The sequence below is a fragment of the Cajanus cajan genome, chromosome 4, assembly GCF_000230855.2.
Source record: "Cajanus cajan strain Asha chromosome 4, NIPB_CcT2T_4, whole genome shotgun sequence".
Taxonomy (NCBI): Eukaryota; Viridiplantae; Streptophyta; class Magnoliopsida; order Fabales; family Fabaceae; genus Cajanus; species Cajanus cajan.
In genome coordinates this window covers 67,611,982-67,637,321 of record NC_138520.1, presented here as the reverse complement: position 1 = coordinate 67,637,321, position 25,340 = coordinate 67,611,982, and the positions used below count along the sequence as shown (strand labels likewise).

The 25,340-nt window shown below is 31.2% G+C and overlaps 2 protein-coding genes across 2 annotated transcripts; one reads left to right on the top strand and one right to left on the bottom strand.

Annotated features, from left to right (window-relative positions):
• The first annotated feature begins 13,709 nt into the window (after window positions 1-13,709).
• Window positions 13,710-18,406, top strand: LOC109818260 (type I inositol polyphosphate 5-phosphatase 10). The gene is made up of 7 exons (XM_020383702.3): window positions 13,710-14,585; window positions 14,673-14,777; window positions 15,350-15,857; window positions 16,193-16,386; window positions 16,514-16,622; window positions 16,895-17,046; window positions 17,342-18,406. Exons 1-7 carry the CDS (start codon window positions 14,551-14,553, stop codon window positions 17,526-17,528), a joined length of 1,290 nt encoding a protein of 429 aa, XP_020239291.1. The 5' UTR covers window positions 13,710-14,550; the 3' UTR covers window positions 17,529-18,406.
• A 200-nt stretch (window positions 18,407-18,606) lies between these two features.
• LOC145957483 (uncharacterized) lies at window positions 18,607-20,499 on the bottom strand. Its single transcript, XM_083073748.1, has 5 exons — window positions 19,686-20,499; window positions 19,458-19,594; window positions 19,295-19,370; window positions 18,667-19,210; window positions 18,607-18,622 (listed from the first exon to the last, which is right to left on the bottom strand). Exons 1-5 carry the CDS (start codon window positions 20,497-20,499, stop codon window positions 18,607-18,609), a joined length of 1,587 nt encoding a protein of 528 aa, XP_082929874.1.
• Between the last annotated feature and the right edge of the window lie 4,841 nt (window positions 20,500-25,340).

Genomic DNA, 25,340 nt, shown 5'->3' with positions numbered 1-25,340 from the left:
TACGTACATGTCACGTGGATGTCAAATTTTATCATGCATATGAAACCAGAACGGCCCGTTCCGATTGCACTCATGGTGTGTAAATTTTGTATCTGGAACGACCCGTTCCAGATGCATTATTTAACACCAACGCATGCAACAGAACGGGTCATTCTGAGATCAGAACGGTCCGTTCTGGCTTCAAAACAGGCCGTTCTGGATTCAGAACGGGCCGTTCTAGAACGCCAACCAACATAGTGCACCAATATGGTTCAAAAATTGAAAGTAAACCATTTACACATACACAATTTTTTTTATCTAAAAAATAATATTTTAAAAAATAAAAATTATATTCTAATATATATATATATATTTAAATTATCGTATGTATAAAATATAAATTTCGAGGAGTTATTTATTTATCTAATATTTGTCAAACTTTTTTACTTTCTATTTATTGTTTATGTTGATAAAAAAAATTAAAATTGTAAAAAGGCTTAAATATGTTTTTAGTCCCTCAAATTTAAGATAAATTTGTTTTTGGTCCCTCAAATTTAAAACTGTTATTTTTAGTCCGTAATTTTCAAAAATCTTATTTTAGTCCCGTAGGTCACCAATAACATATTTGAAAGTGACTAATTAAGAGTTTAAGACAGTTATGCAATATCAACCGGATTTAATGTGATATTTTCATTAATAGGGACACCAATAGGTAGATTTTATGCAATAATGTTTGATAAATTTCTTAACAAAATTTGAATATAAGGACTAAATTAAGATTTTTTGAAATTACAAGGACTAAAAACAACAATTTTAAATTTGAGGGACCAAAAATAGATTTATCCTAAATTTGAGGGACTAAAAACATATTTAAGCCTTGTAAAAATTTATATCACATATTAAAAACATCTTTATATGATAAATAAATTAAACTTAATTTTTATAAGATTTAACATATTTATTTATATGTTTTTATTAGTGTTAAATTATTATTAAGTATATTTTTAAGATTGTTATGTAATCAAACATTTTAAAGAATGTCTATGACAGATAAATAGATAATATTTATAACATGTATTTTTAACAAAAATTAGGTTTAAATCTGTTAAATTATAATATAACATAATCTGACCTAGTTTATTTTCATCCTTAATCATAATTGTAGATATAAAAACTTGTAAAAAAATAACTATAATATATATTTATACTTTAAAAAATTATATATAAAATTTTTAATATTAAAAATATATGAATAAGTATTATCATCACAATAAAAAATTTACGAATATAATCATTAATTGTATGTGTGACATTCTGGAACCAGAACGGTCCGTTCTGAAACTGAAACGACCCGTTTTGGTTTCACTCCTGGTGTGTTAATTATATGATTTGTGTTATCAAATTGTTAGTTGTTGCTTTAGAACTTTAGAGTCAAGGGACTCTAAGAGTTAGGTTATCTCTGAAAGAGAGAGAGAGTCTTAGGCTTAGTTGAATTAATTCAACTTAGGATATGGTATATAAAATTTTCTTAAAATGTGAGTCTCATAAGTTCAATTTTAAGAAAAATTTAGAGAGAAGCTAGTAAGAAATTCTCTATAGCTCAAGAGAACCTTCTCTACTTTTCTTCACTAAAAACCCTTCTCTTCTTCTCCTTGTAGCTGATCAAGCTCAGTTGAGTTGGAGATTCAAAGTTGTGAAGCCAAGAACAAAAGGTCAGAGTTGTACGAAGTTGGTTCTTCTTTTCCCTTTTTGTTGATTCGATTCTCCAAGTGGTAAGGAAAATTTGTGTTGATTGTTAGAATTGCATGTTGATTGTTGTTGTGGATTTTATCTTATGTTGATTTCTTAATTGATTGGAGAAGAAATCATGAGTACCAGTGTCGTTGGCTTCTCTTAAAGTTATTATGAGTTGAATATGTTAATTTTTTTTATCAATGATGGATGCTTGTTATTTCTGTTGTTGAAAATGAGCTTGAAATGCTGAGAATTTGTTGTATAATTGGTTGCATGCGAGTTTTGGCTGAGTCTTAGGTGGTTTAGGTTCACAATTAGGTTCTGCATAAGTACAAAATTGATATTGCGCCGAGCAAGCCTATAGGGCGTTAGGCATGAACTTTTGCCACACCAAGCGCGAGAGAATGGGAGACTCTTTACCTTAATCATATTGGACGTGGGTAGTTTGGTGTCGGGCATGAGCAAGATAGGAAACCCTTCGCCTCAATGGCATCAAGCTTCCTCTAAGTGGCACCAAGTACGAGTTGAATGATAAAAATTTGTTGTTTTAAGTTATTTTATAGTTGAATGATGATGAATAAATTGTATGGATGATAAAGTATGATGATGAATCGGTATGTTGTAAGTTGATATATTATATGATGATATATAAGTTGTTAAGTTGTAAGTTGTTATAATAATGAGGTTGTATAGTTATATGATGCTGTAGTTGTTTATGTTGTTGAAGTTGTTAGGCATATAATGAAGATACATGTGTTTGCTAATATACATAAAAGTTAAAGGAGAATAAATGATGTTTTAGAAACTAAAATATCTCATTTTATGGATAAATATTGTGGTTTTTTAATAGTTTGATTGAAACCCTTTAGTAAGGAAGTTGACTTCTGAATGTGTAGTTGTTTTAAGTTGTCTCCTTTAGGTTTTATGTGGTATCTATATGTAGGCAAGGTTGAGGTATACATATATAAAGTGACCAACCAAGTAAAGTACTAAATCAAGAACTTAGTTTCTAACCGAGTATTGAAGGGTAGTCGGTGGACTAATCTTATAAGCTTAGGGTTGTAAACTAATGTTGTGGTAGACTTATATCAAAATTGTTCTATCCTAACAATAGTATTAGACTTCCTAGTTTAAGTAACAAAACCTGAGAAATCAAATTAAGTTATTAAATAAGTTTTCTTATAGGCTTGAAGTTGTCTATACTTGACCTAATTGCGATAGGTCAAACATTGTGGTTTGATAGGGTCTAGGTATTTAAACTACTCATCCTTATTATAAGAGACATCCTTATTTGATATGCGTAACGATACATTAGTTGTATATTGTTGTATGATGATTATATTATTGAGATGAAGTTGTTTAAGTTGTTTTATCTTGTAAGTTGTATGAGTAGTATTGGTAACAAGTTGAAGTTGCATGTTGAAATTGATGTTGTTCATGTTAACATTGATGTTGTGCTTGCATGTTATTTTTATTCCACAAGCTTACCTTGTGGTTGGAACTATTATGATCATACTTTGGTATAAGAGTAGATCAGGACTAGTAGGACTTAGCTCGGATGGTTGGTGGAGATTCATGCTAGAAATGACTCCTTTTGTGATGTCTTTTGTTGGTGGCTAGATCTTGTATAGTCGATTAACTGGTGAGTAGGGTTATTTATATATTTTTGTATTTTTTTATGTAGATTGTATACGTGTACATGTTATGCTTTTATATCTTTTACCTTATACATATATCAATGTGCATGATAACCTAGGAAAGTTGTTTATTCCATTACGTAGTGATTGAACTGTAATAAATGCAGTGACTTGTCAGGTCATTACATAGCATGTAGTAACTTAATATTAAAATAAAATATATATTTTATCTTCAAAATTCAAATATTAGTTATCTACATTGTTTTTGTAACACCGTACGTTTTAGTGATTGTTGTCGATTTTATTAAAATATATGTTATTATGTTGATTGTTGTTTTTATGTTGAGAAACTCTAGAATTAGGAGATTCCTTATAAATTTTTAGTTTACAATGTTTCTTTGGCCAGAGGTTTAGTTGGACTTTGAGAGGAAGGTATATATGATTTCTTTTGAGAATTGAGTTTCATAAGTTCATTCTCAAGATTCCTAGAGAGATAAACTAAATAAAGGAACTTTGAGATTTTGAAATCTTTCTTTTTCTTTTTTGGCTTCCTGAATGCGCAGCAGACCATTGTTCACCTATGAAGTTGTGCTTCAAAGCTATTGGAGCTAAGAATCAAGTCATGGTGTAGTGAGGAGCTTCCTGAAGCTCGGAGCTTGAAACAATTTCTTCTTCCTTTTTCCTCTCATTCTCTTGGAGATGGAGGTAGAGGAAACTAGATTACTCTTGTTGGTTTATATAAGTTGTATGCTGAGTGAATTTCATCAAGTTGTTGTTGTGTCAATTGATTTTAGATGAGTTTTAAGGCTCGGGAGTTAGTTGCTCATGAAGAATGTTGGGGGTGAATTTGTTATTGTTGATCAAATGTGATTGCATGTTGATTTTGTTGTTGAAATTGAGTTGTTTGAGTTGTAGGAATAGGTTATTTTACATTGCATGTTGGAAATATTATGAGTTTCAAGTGAATTGAGCAAGATCGTGATTTTGCTGTTGTAGATTTCACTATCACACTAGGCAGGCCTTCATGGCACCAAGCGTGGTTCAAATTAGAGGCCCTCTGTCTTACTTGTATCGAGCATAGGATTGGTGGCATTGAGTGTAGAGAGAGAATTGCCTCTGACTTGGTCATACTAGGAGTTAAGTTGAATGGCATCGGACGTGAGGAGAGAAAATCATTTTTTCTTGGACTGACACTAGGTGTCAATGGAGTAACATCAGACATGAGTCAAGTAGAAGCTCTCTACCTGAAATGGGGCCAATCATAGACTTTGTCATCCTAGGCTTTAAAGTACAAGGGTTCCCCACCTCATTTATGTCGAGCGCGAGCTGAATGACGTCAAACATGGACAAGGTAGAGAACTCTTTATTTCAATGGTGTCAGACGTGGACTTCTTTGTGAACACTTATTGTTTAAATGATCAAATGATGAACATAAATATGTTAGTTGAATCTATTACATGTTGTATGATGATTAAGTTGTGTTATATGGTGTATGTTGATGTATGATGTTGAATCTTTATACATTGATTTAGGATAATGTATATAGATGATTTAATCATTGAAAGTTGAGTTGAATTGTATGTTGTTCAGTTGAGTAGTTGTGTTGAAAATGCTTAAGGCATGATGTTGGAGTTGTGTTGATCGACTTAGGACTAGAGTGAGGATTAATATCCCATTGTGATGATATTATTGGGGTGCTATACAAGCTTATTTGTTGAAAATTCTTCCTGGGAAGTTAACCCTTAAAACAGATTGTTGAGTCTTTTTTAGGACTTTAGTCAATGCAATACGTGAGCAAGGTCGTGGTATACCAACTAATAGCAATCACCATTGATTCGTATGAGGACAAGGTCAATGCATGTGTAAAATGACCAAATTAGAGTAAGTTACAAGGTCGGGGGCCAAAATTCCTAAATAAGTATTGAAGACCGTAATATTTGGAGGGTAGTCCCCAGGCTAAACCCATAGGTAGCTTAGTTATGCATGCTAATTTCGTAATAGGCTCCCACCCAAATTGTTCTACCTTGACAAGAATACTAAACCTCTTAGTTTAAGTGGCGAAATCTAAGAAACCATGTTTCTTTTCTTCTAAATTGACTGTTGATCTAGCTAAATTGAAAAGATCATGTTGTTGGTTTGGTAAGGTCAAGTCACTTAGACTGCTCAATTGCGTTGTAGGAGATCTAGTTTAAATGCATAACGACACATAGTTGATTTGTTGTGCATATGCAGTTGTTGTGTTATGTGATGCATATGTCATAATATGATGTTTTTCAAGTTGAATGATGTGTCGAGCATGTGTAGCATTGATGTTTATGTTGTTTTTTAAGTCACACATAGAGACATACGTATGCACGCACATAGACACAAACACATGCAAACATAGACGCACATGACATACACAGACACAGACATAAACACACTCACAAGCGCACAAACACAAACATAGACACACATTCTTAAAAGATATGAAATAAATATTTATTATGTATATCGTAAATGTTAAATAGTACTTCATCCATCTCACTGAAAATGTAATTTAAGACTTTTACATATAGATGAAAGACATGAATAAACATATTATTTTTTGATATAATTTTACTAAAATAATATATTCTCTTAATAAATACATTACTTTAAATTGTATGATCAAATGAATTATAAAGGGACAAATAGAAAAACATCATTTATTTTATGATATTTTTTAAATACTAAAACTCTAATAATTATACGGTATAAAATCAATAATAGTACCTAAGTGATAAAAAAGAATTAATATAAAGATATGGTAAGAAAATTTAAAATTGTTCTTCACAAGGGAAACATCCCGAAATCCGACAAAAAAAATATGAAACGGTGGATATATATCTACAAATTAAACCCAGTACTTCTTATAATGCAAAGCACCCTTCTCAATTACGCAACATAAATTGGTGAAAATTTTTCACGCCTTCATAAAATTTAACATTTGGATATTGTTCCACTTGCTCATCCATCTTTGCATGAGAGAAAAAAAACATAGAGGTGGAGAGAGGGAAAAATGTATTTTTTATTTAAAAAATAGAAAGAAAAAAAAATTAAACTTTACAAACAATATTTTATTTATTTATTTTAATTTTTTTCTTAAATTATATATTTTTTTTACATTAATTAACTTTAATATATTAAATGTAAATAGCTATCTTATACAAGAACATTTTTAAGAGTTATTTTTTAACAGAAGAATTTTTAACTATTTTCTTATAACTTCTTAACAAATTAAATTTCATATTTATTTATGAATTAAATAAAATAAATTATGAATAGATAAAAATAATTTCGTGTTATAATATGAATTATTTATTTTAATTTAAGATATAGTTTATATATTTAAAAATATTAATTTATTCGAATTTTAAATATAATATATAAATTTAAATATAATATTTTATTTATATAAATAATTTATTATAAATTTTAGTTATATAATAAATATTCAATCCACGAAATGCACATGGTAATAAATTTATTTATGCTCATGTGTTTTACTAATTACTTGGTTTAATCTCAGATTTTAAATAGCATATATAAAATTAAAAGTGTTAGCCTAATATAATATCTATCCAATTAATTACCCGTGATCAATATTAAATATTATTCATTATCTGTACCAAAATAATCATGTCAATTTTCTTTATTTTCACGTCAAAAGAAGATGTAGAAAGTAAGCAACAATAAAAACGTACTCAATTTTATTTTTAGCTACTTTCACAAGCATAATTTTTTAAATAAAAAAAATCTTTTATTTTTCATAAAAACTCAAGAAAAATAACAAAAGTAAGCGACAATATGCATGACAACAATCTTGAATAAAAATAAGAGGAATCACTCATTTTGCATATTAAGTAATTATTATCAAATAATAAGTAATAAATACCATAGTAGTTGCATGACAGTTGATAAGAACTTTGTCCATATGGAGAGGAGGAAGCAACGTTATTTCTCCATTATTGTTTCTATACGTATATGAACTCTTATGTATTTAAATACTGACAACTACTATTTTGTACAAAAATATTTTTAAGGCTTATTTTTTAAAATAAAATTAAGAATTTTTTAAACTTATTTTTATTTTAATTTCATATTTGTTAAAATTGTAGTCATTGTGAAACTGAGAAATAATAAAATAATAATAATAGAACATGCTAGAAAGAAAAAATACAATTAATTATTAATGTTTTAGAATTTGATTGCACAATTAAATTTGATCAAGTGTTTTAAAGAATACCCATCATTTAAATATTTGTTATTAGGTAGTTTTATTTGAATTTGGTATCTTTAACTTTTTCTTTTCTCGTTCTATCTAAACCTACGTATCATAACATAAGCATGCAAGAATTGTAGATAATAATGGCATCTCGGAAAATCTAAGTTTTATGAAACTTATTAGAGCATCCTCGCGTCAAGTGCTTATGCATTACTTTTATATATACTAGCATAGAAGAGGTGGTTTGCGTTTTTCTATATTTTAAAAATAAAAATAAAAAAATAAGAGAATTAATACTGTTTCTACGACCGATCTCTTAGGTAAGATTGGTGAGCCTCCTTCGCCGGGTACGCTTGTTGTTTCAGAGTGGGGGTGGTACCTGCAAAAGAGACTCCGATGCTAAAGTTAGTATTTGTGAGTGTATGGGTCTTGTATAAGTAATGTACGTACCTTAGTGTGAATTAGGGTTTTCTTGGGCCTTGGACCTGAGATTAGTTATAATCTATTTAGACAGTGGGCCTTGTCTTGGCCGATGTTACCTAGCGCGTGTCCGAGGACGTTCTGTATTGTGGTGCCGAGCTGGAGCTCGGCTTCACAGTACAGGTAGTACAAATACTTATTTAAAAAGTGAGAGTGGTTTAGAAAAGGAAATATAAGTGAGCGAATTAATAATAATTATAATTTATAAAGTAAAGCAGTGTAGAAAGATGATATAACATCCGAAAAAATGTTTCGAAGATTAAAATATTAATTTAAATTATAAAATATTAAATTAAATAATTATTTTATAATAATTTTGTTAAAAAATATCAATATTTTAATGATTGAAAGGTGATTCGGAAGACAAGTCGAAAAATGTATTATTAGTGGGCAAATTTATCTGTTAAAATTGAAAATATTCAAATTAGTTTAAATAGTTGAATCACATTACAGAAAAATATATTTGATTAAACAATAAAAAAAATTCAATAAATTATTACTTAGCTAAGAAAATAATGTAAAAATAATAGTCATAGTACAATTATTATAACAATGAAATAGTGAAATATATTTTTAGTCCTTAGTATTTTATCGTTTTATCATTTTTATTTTTTTAATGAAATTTTTTATGAGTTTTAGTTCCTTTTTTTTAATTTTTAATTTTAGTCTCTGAACTTTTCTTTTTTTAACATTTTTTAACCCTGATATTGATTTTTTATTTGCAGAAAAATTGTAAAGACTTTTTTATAACACTATACATATTTGTTAATTATTGTTAATTTATATAAATAACCAAGTTGAGGTGATTTGTTATTAAGAAATTCTGAGAATTAAGGAATTCTCGTGAGTTTTAAAAGTTTATGGAGTTTCTCTAGGAAAAAGTTTAATTTGACCCGAAAGAAGAGTATATAAGATTTTTTAGAGTCAAGGTTTCCTTCTTCTTCTGACCTTCCTAAGAGTGAGCAATTCTTTCCTTGAAGATTTGAGTAATTGTTGTTGTTGATTTAGGATGGTAGAGATGTGAATGAGAGCTTCGGGAGTCATGCAAAGTTTTCCCAAAAGAGTTTGTTTCCGTTCTTCCTTCTTTTTCTCGTTTCTCAGATCTTGAGGTTTTGAGGTAAGGGAAGTTAAAACTTGGATCTTAGTTGATTTTGTTGTTGTATGATTGTTGCATTACATTCAAAATGTGGTTGTGTTGATGATTGAACGATGGAATTTGTATAGAGGAGTTTTAGGTGTTTGAATGTGTTTGGGAATATATCAAGGTGAATGATGGTGAAATTCTTGTTGCATGTTGTATCTTTGGTTCAAATAAAGTTGGAATAGCTAGTGTATGTGTGATATATGCCTTTGCATGTTGAAAATTTTCTAGATTTTAGACCCTTTTGTTGGGTGATGGTGTGACCTTAGTGTAACTTGTATAATTGTGTTCAACCATCACTAGGATATACGATTTATTTTGGGATTACTATATATAATTTATATAACTTATATTAGTACAGAAGTTACACTTTTATAGTCATGTTATATATGTTTATCTATACTTATTTCTTCCGTAAACTTGGTGTATCCTTAATATCTAATTTTGGCTTTCAATAATGTTGATTCCACCAAAATGTATGGATCATGACAGATCGTTACATAGGTATACCGACTAGTTATGAGAATGTTGCATAAGTATCCATCAATGCCAATGTAGAAAAACATTATTTGTACTTTTTTTTTGTAAACAAAAGTTTAGTTTGGGACAAAGCACGACACCATATAAAGTCAAAATCAATCACCAACTTCTTTAAAAAACTCTAAAAAGATTATAGATTGTCTACCCTATTCCTAGTACAAGTCTATGTGGAAAAATATAAAATATCATTTATACACCTCTTTGAAAATTTTCAATAAGATTACAAATTGTCTATCTTATCCCTAATACTAATCTTCATAAAAGGATATAAAACATCATTTATACTCTAGCCATGTATAGAATCGTGTATGGCTATAAATATAAAAAGAGTAAAAACATTAGGCAAATGAAAATTATAACACCATCACATTCACACGAGAGGCTAAGAATTCATATGAATCATCTCTACAACTAGCAAAGAAGGCAGAGGAAGTGCATATCTAGGTAGTTAATATACAAGTAGGGACTGCAACTTAAATAAATACTATTGAAAAACACAAGATTATATTCAAGCAAGAAAAACAATAGAATGACACAAGCACTGATAATTGATGCAACCAGGGTTTAGCTTTTGTCAGTGCTAGATTGAGCAAATTGTTAAAACAATCTATAATCTCAAATTCAGTGTAGGCTTCTTCTTCTTCTTCTTCTTCTTCTTCTTCTTCTTCTTCTATTTTGACAAAAGATGCAAGATTCGTGCAAATCTAAATTTCTTTCTCTTAATAGAAAACAAATTATGGCCAGATCATTGTGCTATTTGCCAAGCATCTGACCCAGTGACACATTTTGTGATTGATCCAACAACTTCTTGCTTAGTATTTGTCCTATTGATAGGGTTGGCTTTAGAACTGGCATGACTTCATCATTCACTAGATGTAGTCCTTTCACATCGAGTAATCGAGAATCTCGCCGATGATGAGAAGGACAAGAGCTTTTGAATTTGGAAAGGTTATTTTAATATATCATATAAATATTTCTTGTTATATGACTTAAAAGTTTTATATAAATTAATTAAATTTACTTTAAATTTTTTTAAAAATTTTCATTTCTAATTACTTATCTATAATTATTAAAGGAAAATAAATAAAATAAAATATATTTTACATATTAAAAAATATAACAAATGATTTACTAAATTAAAATATTAAATTATATATATTTGAAATATTAAAAATATATATTATTATTATTTAAATTTTAATTATGAATTTAAATTAAATTTAACTAATTTTTAAAAATAATTCAAATTTTATAAAATAAATAATTTCTTACATTATCTTTATTTTTAACATAAAATTTGAATATTAAATATAATTTTTATATTTAATATATAATTATAATATTTAATATATAAATATTCAAAATAATTTTCTAATTCTGAGTTTTAAATTAAATTAAATTAATTTTAAATTTTATAAAATAGAAAACAAATAAAAAACTAAAGAAAAAAAGGTACAATTGAGAAATCAATTTCTAGGTAATCGATTTCTCAATGGACCAAAAATAAAAAATAAAAAATCTAATTTTCTTTAGGTGATTAAATAAAAAATCCAGATGGACCAAAAATTAAAAAAAAATCCAATTTTTTTTAGGTGATTAAATAAAAAATTTAGTTGAAAAATCAATTACTCAAAAGTTAATTTCTTAATTTGGCTAAGAAAACGGGTCATTTACATAAATAATAACCAATCCAAATTATTTAATAAATAAATGTTTAAATACGTTCAAATTATCTTTAATTAACCAATTTTTAAATTATTACCTATTAAAAAAAATTTAATTACTTGACAAATTCTTTTTTTAATTTAATATTTTAGTTTCCATTCGTTAAGGCTTTGATTGGATTTGAGAATGGAAAAGGGAGAGTGGAAAAGGAGGGATTTGAAGAGAAAGTGAGTGAAAAGTGAGGTTGATTGGATTAATGGAAAGTGAGTGGAAAGTGTAGAGAAAATTTGTGAAAGTTTGTGAATGAATTGATTGATGTGATAGATAAAAATAGATTTTTTAATTAATAGTTGTGAAAGATTACTATTTTGCCCTTAGGTTAAATTTTTTTTATAATTATTATAATTAAAAGATAAATATATAAATTTTAACTAAAAAAATTATAAAAAATTAATTTAAAAATAAATTAATTTAAATATTTGCTTTAAATTTAATGATAGATAAAAAATAAAAATTTAAGAGATGAATATATAATTTACACTTTTACCCTTGGATTAAAAATGAGTATAATATTATTTATTGTAATTAATAATAATTACAATAAAATTATATTAATAGGGTTTATTTACTAAAAAAATAATAAATAATGATAAGAATAATAATAAATATTAGAAAAATAATAAGAATCATAATAAATAATAATGATACTAATTATAATAAATAATAATATTAATATTAATAAAAATAAAAACAATAATATTTATAATAATAAATAATAATAACAAAATATATTATGATAATTATATTTTGTAATATTATTTTATTAATGTTTATGAAAGTGTTATTATTATAATTTTATAAACATGTTTTACTTTATTTTTTTTATATTTCCACTTTTTGATGTTAATATTTAATATATAATACCTTAAATTAAATATAATTATTTAATATTAATATTTAATATATATATATATATATAAATTAAATATTAATATTAAATAATTATATTTAATTTAAGGTATTATAAATTAAATATTAATATTATATATATATATATATATATATATACGTATTAAAAACAAATTAATGTGCCCAGAACGGCCCGTTCCGAAAGTGGAACGGCCGTTCTGAGATTATAAAGTACTACGCAAAGGCCAAAAGTGGAACGGCCCGTTCCACATAATCGATTATGTGGCAACCATACATAATCGATTATGTGGCCAATCGATTATGCTCCTTCGTTGAACGTGAATCCTCTACTGCATGGCACATGCATGGGAGGGGCATTTTCGGATTTTCACAAATCCTACGTGTCTTTCACCTCTTTTCTTCCCTCTCGTGCGAGGAGAGCAACAGTACTTCTCCTCGCTTTTCTTCGCCTTTCCATCGTCGCAAATCGGTGGAAACAAACGCCAACTTTCCTCGTCTTTCGTTGCTCGTAAACAGTAAATCACCCGAAACAAGCACTACGTAAGTGTTCGTTAAGTGATGAGGTTCACGGAGAATCCCGCGGCGGTGCTGCTGGCGGAGCAGGCTAGGGCCTATTTCGTGAAGTTCAACACTGCGTTTCATGAAGCGTGTAAAAAATAGTTGTCGTGGGTCGTATCCGACCCGAAAATCAGACCTTAGGAATTAGAAGAATACCCTTGCCGCCGTCGCTGGTGCAGCTTCTGGCGTCGTTTTGCTCTCCTTTATTTTCGCTTTCTTCCTCATAAAACGCTGGAAGGGTTCCAGCAAAAAAGAAGGCCGTGGAAAATCATCGCTGCCAACCAACCTCTGCCGCCACTTCTCGATCGCGGAAATCAAAGCCGCCACCAACAACTTCAACGAGCTCTTCGTGGTCGGCGTGGGAGGCTTCGGTAACGTGTACAAAGGCTACATCGAAGACGGTGCGACACGTCACGTGTCGCAATCAAGAAGCTCAAACTGGGTTCTCAGCAAGGTGCGCGCGAGTTCATGAACGAGATCGAAATGTTCTCTTAACTTCGTCATCTCCATCTGGTTTCCCTCATCGGTTACTGTTACGAGAGCAACGAGATGATACTCGTCTACGATTTCATGGGTCGCGGAACCCTCGGTGACCATCTCTAAAACACCGATAACCCTTCTCTATCGTGGAAGCAAAGGCTTCAGATCTGCATAGGCGCTCCAAGAGGACTGCATTATTTACACGTGACCGTTTTTCAGATGACGTGACAGACACTGTTAGATGTTGATGTAACCATCCGTCAGTCATGTCATCACTTAATAAAAAAAGACTTACTTAATATATTAAATTAAAAAAAAATTAATTAAATAATTAAAATAATTATTTTTAATAAGTAATAATCTAAAACTTGACATATTTAAAAATAATTTAAATATATTTAAGTCATAAATAAATATTAAATTACTGTTTACTTATCTACAGTGGAGAATATGCTAAACTTGTACACAGTAGCAAGCACCATTTTTAAAATCCTATTTGAACTGTAATGACTAGGAGATGAGGTGACCTAACTAATAACTGAAAGTTCAGATTGGCTGGGTGGTGTGGAACATCCTAAGTTTTTTAAATGTAATTCATAAGAATATATTCATGCTTGTGTTTCGGATGGTGAAATAAATGAAGCAAGTAGGGTGGTTTCATAAGAATATATTCACTTTACTGTTAAAAAATAATAAGGGGGTATTTGAGAATGGCATATACCTTTCTTGCTTAGTAATACGTCCATGTGTATATTAGTATATTACCAGTGGTTGGAAGAATTTATGTCTATTTTCCCTTTTGGCAAGAATTTTTTGTGAATTGATACAAAATGACATAATTAGAGGTCGATATAGCTTCATTGACTTGTAAAACTGAAATATAAGGTGGAGGATCTAATGATTTGTGTCGAATTTGAGAATATATTTAAGTTTAAACTTTATTATCCATAATATATCCTTAATTCCTTCTCTTAACTTTTAATGTTTATACATTCCCTCATTTCCAGAGGATATTAAGAACAATAGAACCTCACACTTCACATGTTTCAGCAACACCACTCTAAGGTTTTTGTTGGCATGATCACTTTGACCAATCTCTTATTTTCCCTGTAGTTCCACTTTCTGATTTATCCGTTGAAAATCAAGGCTCAGAACATTCCATGTCTTTACTTAGGGAAGCAATTAAAGATTTCAGGTATTTTTAAGATTTTGTTTTTAAAATGACTTCCTGTTATTACAATATACGTGAGCATATTAATAATCGTTGCTATTTGCTTCTTAGAGTTTTTGCAGCAACATGGAATGTTGGAGGGCAATGCCCCACTGAGAACCTTGATTTGAGTGATTTTCTTCGGTTTCCATATGAACAAGATATGTATGTTTTGGGGTATGTCTCTCTCTCTCTCATGCTTCTGATTTTTATCCATGAATAAGATTTCAGTTAAGAATATGCCCCTTCTTTTAAGGGAGTTAACTTACTACCCTTCCTTTCCTCAATTTGTCAAAGATAAGGCCATTCATCATTTTGGATTTTAATTTTTGACCTTTCTTCTGACTTGTCATGAAATAAATCAATTTGCAATATTTTAGCATATCCCAATATAGTTTGGTGCATGTGGTGTTGTCTGCTTGAACAAAAAAACACTGAATAATTGGAAGTGCTTTGTTAGGCAGGAAAATTAAGTAGTCTAATTGCAGACTTCTGCTTTTATACAGGCCTGTTTGTTGTGCTCAAAGGAAAAAAAAAAGTGATTATATAAGATTGTAAAAAACTAATAATATTATCTTAAGAGATTTTTTAATAAGCTATTATTCATCTAGTTTTTCAAGAGAATCTAAAAGATTATATAAGGATGTTAACACTTCTCAACAGTGTTTTTTCTAGCATAAAGAAAGTGATTTTTTTGTGCAGAAAAATTCTTGAACAAACACTCTAATTAATTTTCTCCAATTTTTCAGATTTCAGGAGATTGTCCATATAAATGCTGGAAATGCGCTCATATCAGAGGAAAACGAGCCTGCTGCAAAATGGCTTGCTTTAATCAACCAATCACTCAATGGTCCTTCAGTTTTGGCTTCTAAAGGACTAAAACCGACAACATGTTTGTTCTTCCAAAATCCTTCTCTGAAGAAGCTTGAGGAATGCTTCAAGAATGTAAATGGACAGAGGCTAAAAAGTTGTAACTGTGTCCTTGAAAAGGAAAGGAATGCTGCCAAGTATTTCTGTTTTCGCGGTCAAAAAACAAACTTAAACTCAGATGACTCTTCTTCCACTGAAGAGGAGGATGAGAATTTCTCAATTTATGTTGCTTTGTCTAGTTCTACGATGAAATACAGTCTTGTTGCAAGTAGGCAAATGGTTGGAATTTATGTATGTGTATGGATGAGGAAGGAACTTGTTCGGCATGTAGGCCATTTGAGAATATGTTGCACTAGCCGCGGGATCATGGGTCAACTTGGTAATAAGGTAGTCTTAAGAAATTTTATCTTATTTTATTTAGGATTTGTTTGGGCAAACTTGTGCAGACACACTGACTGCAGAAAAAAATAATAAAAAATGAAATAAATTTGTAAAAATCCTTTTTCTTTATAAGCATTTTTAAAATCTTATTTTTAATTTTTGTAAAGGCTAATTTTAACTTATAAAAAAGTTTATTTTGATTTTATTTTTACTTTTCTCTTCTAAAAGTGTTTCTAACCTTAATGAAAATTCATACCAAGTATAAATAAATAGGTAACAAACTTTTAACGTAAAAGTTTTTTGTTACTAAATACATTACCATGATTGTTATGTGACTGCAGGGGTGTATATCAGTGAGCATGTCATTTTATCAGACAACTTTTTGCTTCATCTGCAGTAATTTGGCATCTGGAGAGAAAGAGGGCGACGAGCTTCGCAGGAATCTTGATGTCATAAAGATTCTAAATAACACTCAGTTTCCAAGGATTTGCAAGACACCATATAGTAGGATGCCTGACAAAATTTTAGAGCATGAGTGAGCATCTTTTGAAGCTATTTGTAGTGTTTTAGTTCAAAGATTTCTCAATTGCTTAATAACATTGAGTAAGTTTGATAACAATGGTCCGAAAAAATTCTGATTATGTGACAAATGTTTTCTCCAGACGAATCATATGGTTTGGGGACTTGAATTACAGAATCTCTTTGAGCTATAATGATGTAAAAAGGCTTATGGAAAAGCTTGACTGGGCTTCTCTTTTGAAGAAGGATCAGGTAGTTTCCTTTGCTAAGAATGTTGTGTTGATTTGAATATCATACATGTTGCCATTTGTTATTTGGAAACTCATCCATGCCATTTTAACATCATCCTAGTTTTCTTATTTAGGTGTTAAATTTCATGGTTTTTATTAAAACCAAAAAAGCTGTGGACCACGAAATGGAAGATATTCATATTAATATGCTCATAATCTTGATTCTTCATCTAATTTTGTGGAGCCTCTACTGAAGTTTCTGATTATGCATTGTATATTTTCTTCTTTTCATAGCTTAAAATGGAAAGGGAGGCAGGTCGTGTATTTAAGGGGTGGAAAGAGGGAAAGATCTACTTTCCACCTACTTATAAATATGCCTTCAACTCAGGCATTTACTATGATGAAGGTGTAGAAGTTTCAAAGAACAAAAGGACAACTCCAGCATGGTATGTGTCAGTTTAAGATATTTTTTTCGAGTAAATATTCAATTTGGTTTGTATTACTTTGGTTCCTAAATTTTCCATCTAAATTCAAATTGTTCTTTGAAAATTTCAACTTGCTAACAAGATCACCCTACCAAAATTGTTAACTAGTAAGTAATAAGTTTCACTTTTTTCCTGGGAGACCAATTTGTATAAACAGAAATTTTTGCAAACAAAACAATATCCATATAATCTTTTGGAGACCAAATTGTACTTTAAAATTCTTTATTGTAAAGCTGAATGATGAAGGGTATTGTAGGTGCGACAGAATCTTGTGGCATGGAAGGGGAATTAGGCAACTTTGTTACTTCCGAAAAGAATTTAAGCTTTCTGACCATCGACCAGTTTGTGCAACATTTATAGTAGAAGCTGAGGTTATGCACAGGGGACAAAAGGAGAAAGTTTCAACTTGCATCTTTCAGAATATTGATGATCTTGCAGGCTGATCGACCAATTTGGAACTATTTGCCAGACTTTTTATCAAATTGAGGTTGTTTTTGAAACAATTTTTGAATTCGAAGTGGTTAACAAAAGGTATCACCATGGTTTTAAATTGCGGTTGCGGTCGCGGTTGCGGTCGCGGTTGCAGTTACTGCGGTTGCGGGTATTGCGAGTATTGCGATTGCGGCTGTTGCGGTGTGAAATTATTAATTATTTGCACTAAATATAAAAAAATTGTAATTATTGATATATGTTTTATTTTTAAAAATTTATACATTTTTATTCCTTTTTTAAAACATTCTATTATTTTAATTAATAATTTAATTTATTTTAAAATTAATTTAAAAGTAAGAGAAACACAATAGTGGTTAGATTAATTCTTACATAATATTTGTCATAATATCTCAAAAGCAAATTGTCTCATTGACACAAATAAAAAACTTAAAGGTACACACATTTAGACAAGTTTTAAATAGACAAGAAAGAAAAAAGGACATGGCTTGACATAAAGTAATATGATTGCCCACAAGTTTCATTGTCATCAATTATCTGAGAAGCAATGCCACCCTTCAGAGATGCATTTCACTACAAGGAAAAAATATGAAATTTTTATTAATATTGTAAAACTATAAAAAGCATGAACTTTTTTTCACAAGTGAAAAATTATAAATATAATAAATTTATAACTCACATGATACTTATTACCACATAGTAGAGTGACGAGGATGATCATAGCCTCCACTCTCGCTTTGGCTATCCCCTTGTGTGGCTCCTTGTCCAAAAACATAATCAAAAAATCCACCACTTTGTTGTTGATAATAAAGATCATTATAATTCATTGATGGTTGGTGGTATGAGGGAACTTGGTCACTTCCATATTGATTGTATGCATTAAAATAAGGATGTTGATAAACTAATGGTGGATAGTACCCTTGACTACTTTCTGAAGAATCATCAATATTGAATTCACTAAAACTTTGTTCAATATGAGAAGATGAAGAATCTTGACATGACACATTTTGTTTATTTTTTCCTCTTCTAACTTGTGAATTGTCTCTTCTATTATCACCTAAAAATGAACGATCAGGAGGAATCATACCTGGCATAGAAGTAGTGAAATCAATTACCAGATTTGTGTCACGCCTATTATATGGAGTCTCTTGATATGGATCATTTTGTCTTTGTTCATCCTCATCATCCTCACCATCATTTTCTTCACCATCAATATCAACACCATCATCACCACTATTATTACTTGGTGGGCTTAAGTCACCCCCATCATTATCACTATCTCCACCTTCCACATCTTCATCATCTGTATCAATTCGAGGCAACCACTCTGAATTTTGAACTCCATCTAAAAGTGGATTTTCTCTTTCTTCTATCCATGCAGATAATGGATCATCTTCTCGAAATATATAATCAAGATTAATTGGATTGAAACTTGATTCAATTTCTTCTTGACTTTTTCTCATTTGATGCCTCATTTTCAATTTCATGTTGTAATGTGTAAAGACAAGTTTTTGCAACTTTTTGTACTTAAGCCTATTCCTTGTCTTTGTATGAATATAGCTAAACGTACTCCAGTTTCTTTCACAATTTGTGGCTGAAGTTGTTTGACTTAAAACTTTAATAGCCACACGTTGAAGTTCAGGAGAGCATGAACCAAACATCAACCACCATTCAGCTTTTTAAGAGATCAAGAAAAAAAAAGTTATTATTTATAAAAAAAATACATTTATTTATTGAGAAAGGAAGAAACTATATTTACCTGGATTCATTCTAGACCAAGCTCTTTGAGCTTGAGGTGTAGCAAATGTTTCACCCATGTCTTTAAACAATACCAACTATATAACATTATATTGTATAATATATCAATACATAGTTATATAACAATAATTTTAAAAAACAAAATATAATTATTTATTACTAACCGAATTTAAAGCTTTAATTTGATCATCCATGTTTCTCTCCAATTTCATAATGACCTTTTTGGTTCCTTCAAATGTCTCTCGATACACATCAGATCCATGTTCAACTCCATATTGAAATTGTGGATTAAGAAAATACCCTAAAAAATAAATAGTTAATCAATATGTATCTATAATTGTATGTATTAATGTATTGCTTTATATAATAAACGTAAAATTACAATGACATACCAGCAAAATGAAGATCAGAATGCATGAATCTCCAACGCTTGTCAATTATTTCTTGGTATTGAGAATAATAACGAGAACTTTTTTGAATTGATTGTTTTGCTCGATCAATTGCCTCATATATAAAACCCATTGTTGGTTTCTCATCACCATCAACTAGCCTCAAAACTTTTACTAAAGGCTCAAATACCTTCAATATATCATTAGCCTTGCTCCAAAAATCATTGCCAATAACAATTTGTCTTGCTTCAAATGCCAATCCATTTTTGTCTCTTCCAAATTTAGATCGTCTAAATTCTTCTGAGTTGAACATGTTCCTCAAGCCTTGCTTTTGTTGCACAATTGCTTGAAGTTGTAAGAATTGTGTTGCAAATCGGGTAACACCAGGACGAACAATTTCTCTACCTCCAGTATATTTTTTCATGAGATTTACAATCCATGTGTGATTGTAGATAAAAGTTGTTATTACTTTTGCATCACTTAATAACTTTTGCACATTCTTTTTTTTCCCTATATCCTCCAAACAAAGATCCAAACAATGTGCTGCACATGCAGTCCAATATAAATGTTGTCTCTTTTCCATCAACTTTTGACCAGCTGCTTTAAGTGCTTTTTCATTATCTGTAACAACTTGAATTACAAATTCTTCTCCCACTTCATCCACAACCTTATCCAATAAATGAAAGTAGTAATCAGTATTTCTACTGTCAACATTAGAAGCATCAATAGATTTCAAGAAAATCGTTCCCTTGCTACAATACACTAGAAAATTCATAATATGTGTATGATTTACACTATCTGTCCAACCATCACACATTATTGTTACTCATTTTTCCTTCCATGTAGTTTTCAACTTGCTTATCCATTCTTGCATGCTTTTATATTCAGCTTCTAAATACACATCAGAAACTTCATAAGGTGTAGGGCATTTAACTGATGGACCTACCTCAGCTGCTGCAATAATCAAATTATGCAACCATGGAGAATTTGATAAATTCATAGGTAAGCGTTCATAAATTATAAACTTGCTTACCGCTTCTCCGAGCTTTTTCTTTAATGTTTTCATAAGACCCCCACCTATTTTTGGTTGTTTCATACTTTTACTTCTCACAAGATCCACATTTGTAGACCTTAAAGCAAAAGTAGCATCTTCTTTTCTTGAAGTTTGACTAACACTCATGCGAGAGCTTCCACCTGATTCATAGATGTTATTAGATCCCTCTGTTTGTTGTCTGAATCGTTGTCTATCTTCCCACTCACGTTGTGATCTAATGCTTTGTTGCGAAGCTATCATCATCTCCTCGTCACTATCTTCTTCATCATCTTCTCTTAATCGAGATTCAAATTCTTCTTTTCGTTTTCTAAAGTCAATTTTCTTTTCTTTTCTATCTTTGAGAAGTTTCATCATATTCTCCCTAACAAATGACGTGACTCTTGGACAACCTGCTACTTGACCTTTATCATGTGCTATGTGTTGCTTCAATCTTGTAATGCCACCCCTTATTATCTTTTGACAAAGTTTACATTGGACATTGTTGCGATTTCCTGCTATAGGTACTCCAAAATGCCATCCAATATCGTCGCTTGGAGCACCTTCTAGTCTTCCTATAGGAAATTCTTCATTTGATGTCATTATGTATTATATCTGTATAAAATTTTGAAAATATAATATCAATCTAATTAAATCATATTTCAAACTTCAGAACAATGACTAATAAATTAACATAATAATAAAAATAAATATAAACAACCTAATATTGATATACATATAATTAGGCTAAGCATATTATATATAAAAATATTGCAAAATATTCTAATAATCATTCACATCTATACTAATATATAAAAGGGATACCCTTTTCGGTAACCACTTTGGTCTTTGCATTTTTTAACCATTATACCCTTCTATTTTAAAAAATTAAAAAAAATATTTTCTTTTATCAAATTTAAAAACTTAAGACTAATTGACTAACAAAATTACATTATTTTCTGTAAAAATAAAATAAGTTGAGTTTAGTTTTAAAGATATGCTAATTTCATTTCGTTTAAATTAGATAATAATTATAATTATATTTTTTAATTTACTATTACAATATTTGTATATTCGGTGGTGATTATCATGGTAGAAAACATTTACTAACAAAAGCATTTTCTTTTTGCATTTTACTGGCTAAATAATAATAAAAGAAAGATTTTCATCCATGTGATAAAACAGCTGCATGTGTACTTAGTTTACAGTTATTATGCTTTTTAATGAAATTAAATAGCTTCAGTTAACAAAAAAAACTAAATTAATTGATGACTAATGACCATTTAAAATTTTAATTAAAGGCCACAAACACAAGCCCAAAGCTAGCCCACGTCCATTCTAATTGGCTGGTGATAAACACACCTCCACTCTCATATAAACACACCCCCTTTTTAAAAAAAAAAATATAAAATGTCTAAATTACCCTTTAAAAAAAATGAAATTCTTAAATTTACACCTCCCTTCCCCCACCCTCCTTCCTCGCACCCCACATTTCACACCCCTCTTCTTCCCAAAGCCTCTTTTCGCTCAATGTTATTAAGCAATATACTTTTACAGTCATTCTGAATAGAAAAAAAGGACTAGTCCCACCATAATCAGCATAAGAAAGGTTCTTTTACAGTCATAGCATTTCGAAAAGTACTTTTACAGTCATTAGCATTCCGGAAAGTACTTTTCGGAATAGAAATTATTGTTCATATAATTTCGGAAAGAACTTTCCGTAATAGTAACTTTAATATTATGGAAAATACTTTCCGGAATTATATAACAAAATATTTTCGGAAAATACTTTCCGGAATAAGAATTTAATATTATGGAAAGTATTTTCCGGAACATTTTTATATAATTCCGGAAAGAACTTTTCGTAACAGTAAGAAGAAGAAGAAGAAGAAGAGTGCCAGAAAGAGAAAGAAGAGGGGTGCGCAATGTCGGCAAGTGATTTTGTATGAGAAAGACTCTTACTTGTTCTATGAAAAGAAAGATTAGTACAAAAATAACTTTTAAAATCGGGGTTTTAAAATCAGTCATAAGGTAGTCATTTTAAAAGTGACGCGGTGGCCTGCACTGCAACAGAACGGCCCCAGAACGGCCCTTGCTGCAAGCAGAACGGCCCTTGCTGCAAGCAGAACGGCCCTTGCTGCAAGCAGAACGGCCTGTACTGCTTGCAGAACGGGCCGTACTGATTGAAGAACGTTACGTACTGCTTGCAGAACGGGGCGTACTGAAAACAGTACGGCCCGTTTTGCTGCAGAACGGGCAGCACTGAAAACAGAACGGGCCGTATTGCAAGCAGTACGGGCCGTACTGCAAGCAGAACGGCCCGTACTGCAAGCAGAACGGCCCGTTCTGCTTGCGGGGAAGGGGGTGCGAGGAAGGAGGGGTGTAAATTTAGGAATTTTTTTTTTAAGGGTAATTTAGACATTATATATATATTTTTTTAAAAGGGGGTGTGCTTATAGGAGAGTGAAGGTGTGTTTATCATGAGCCTTCTAATTTGATGACTAAAGGCCATTTCAAATTTTAATTAAAGCCCACAAATAGAAGCCCAAAGCTAGCCCACGTGCATTCTACTTTTTTTCATGCTCAGTTAATTCCTAAACACAAACGCTGATAGAGTCCAAGTCCAAGTGTCCAACATTCAATTTGGGCACGTGCATTCTACTTTTTTTCATGCTCAGTTAATTCCTAAACACAAACGCTGATAGAGTCCAAGTCCAAGTGTCCAACATTCAATTTGGGTCTCCATTGTCCAACTCACTAAATAAAAAATAATATTAAAAGAAATTTAGGTTTTCTTTTGGAATGCGTCGCCGCTGCTATTAAGCCCCCAAACCTCACCGCAACATTTCAAGCAAAAACCAAGCGAAAATGAAGCCAAAATCAAGCGAAAATGAAGCCAAAATCAAGCAACAATCAAGCAAAAATCAAGCCAACAACAATGGCAAGGCTATCAACAAACAACAACAAAGACAAACAGGGGTCAGAAAACTTACCATTAACAACCAAGCTTCCGCTTCTTGGTAGAGATACGAAGGGAGTTCCGAATGAAAGTGTAAGTTCTATGAATCTATGTTTGTTTTTCACCTTTTAAGTTAAAGTTTCAACGATCTCGTGAATAATTTCTGTGTTCTCTGTTGCGTTCTGAAAAGATTCCCAAAAAAGTTAACTTTTTTAAAAACGATTCCCTGTTCTACCTTGTCGTTTGCGGATTCAAAACGATTTCCTGTTCCCCTTGTCGTTTGCGGATTCAAAACAGAGGTGTTGCGGACGCAACACCGTTACGCTACAGAAAAAACCGTGATTTACGGTCTCACCGCAATTGCGATCCGATGCCGTTGCGGACAAGGCCGCAACCGCAATATTACGGCCGCAATGCGGGATGCGGTCCGCAATTTAAAACCCTGGGTATCACTATCAACATAGGATACTGCTGCGACGTATTTTTAATTTTCTTTTTAACTTTTTTCTCCTAAAAAGGACTGTAACATGACATAGACGTGAGAGTCGCTGCGGCTTAAAAATTGGTTTATATATATATATATATATATTTTTATAAGATGTCATACTAGATTACAACGATATTTTTTTTAGCCTACAGTAACACTATTATTATTTTTTTAATTATAGGCAGTCGCCGTTGGCCACGCATTGCCATATATTTACCGGTTGAAATTTAGGTGTAACAAGTTGTATGAAATTCCTGAGTTTCAAGGGAAATGGATGAAATTGGATTCTGCATAAGTGCAAAATTTGATATCATGTCGGGTGCGTCTTCATGACATTGGATGTGACTCCAAAGACAGGTGTCTATTTCACTTACGCTGGGTGCAGGATCGGTGGTGCCAAGCGTGAAGAGAGAGACTCATCTCAGATTGAAATCATGTCAGACATGGATTGAATGGCATCGGGTATGAAATGAAAGACTTATTTTTGTTTGGAATCACGCCGATGGTGGCTCACAAAACTCACTCATGCTCTAAGTGATTGCATCGCCGCTCCATCATGACCTCTCTCATGACAGCGGGACACGCCTCCTAACCCTCCACCGTTTAGGAAGACTTTCGACACAAGAGATCCCAAACTTGGATCCACCTACCAGATCATACTCGTCGAGCCAGTCACCTGATCAGACCATCGACTCTGATACCACTTGTTGTGCACCGGGGGTACCACTTGTTGTATACCGGGGGTTACCACACATATACACATGTCTCCACATTGGTGAGATATTGTCCGCTTTGGGCCCAAGCCCTCACGATTTTACTTTTAGACATCACCCAAAAGGCCTCTCGACCAATGGAGACCATTGTGTGTATATAAACTCATGTCCATCCTCTTGCTTGAACGATGTGAGACTTTGCTTGCATCCTAACAGGCCAGGCATGGGCGTTGCCACACCAAGCATGAGAGCGTGGGATACTCTCTACCTAAATCACACCGGACGTGAGTGATAAGATGTTGGGCATGGGTGAGATAAGGAATTCCCTGCCTCAATGGCACCAGGCGCCTAATGATGTATAATTGATGTTGTAAGATGATATATTTGTTGATATGTAGTTAGTTGAATGTGCTGTAAAGTTGTAAATTGAGTTCTGATGTCGTTCAATTAAGTTGTGAATGTTGCAGAG

Coding starts and splice junctions, on each gene's coding strand:
- LOC109818260 (XM_020383702.3), top strand. CDS start 14,551: ATGTCTTTACTTAGGGAAGCAATTAAAGATTTCAG. Junction 14,778..15,349: donor CAAGATATGTATGTTTTGGG/GTATGTCTCTCT, acceptor CCAATTTTTCAG/ATTTCAGGAGATTGTCCATA. Junction 16,623..16,894: donor CTCTTTTGAAGAAGGATCAG/GTAGTTTCCTTT, acceptor TTCTTTTCATAG/CTTAAAATGGAAAGGGAGGC.
- LOC145957483 (XM_083073748.1), bottom strand. CDS start 20,499: ATGTGTGATGGTTGGACAGATAGTGTAAATCATACACATATTATGAAT. Junction 19,595..19,685: donor TTCTGATCTTCATTTTGCTG/GTATGTCATTGT, acceptor TTTATTTTTTAG/GGTATTTTCTTAATCCACAA. Junction 19,371..19,457: donor AAATTAAAGCTTTAAATTCG/GTTAGTAATAAA, acceptor AATGTTATATAG/TTGGTATTGTTTAAAGACAT.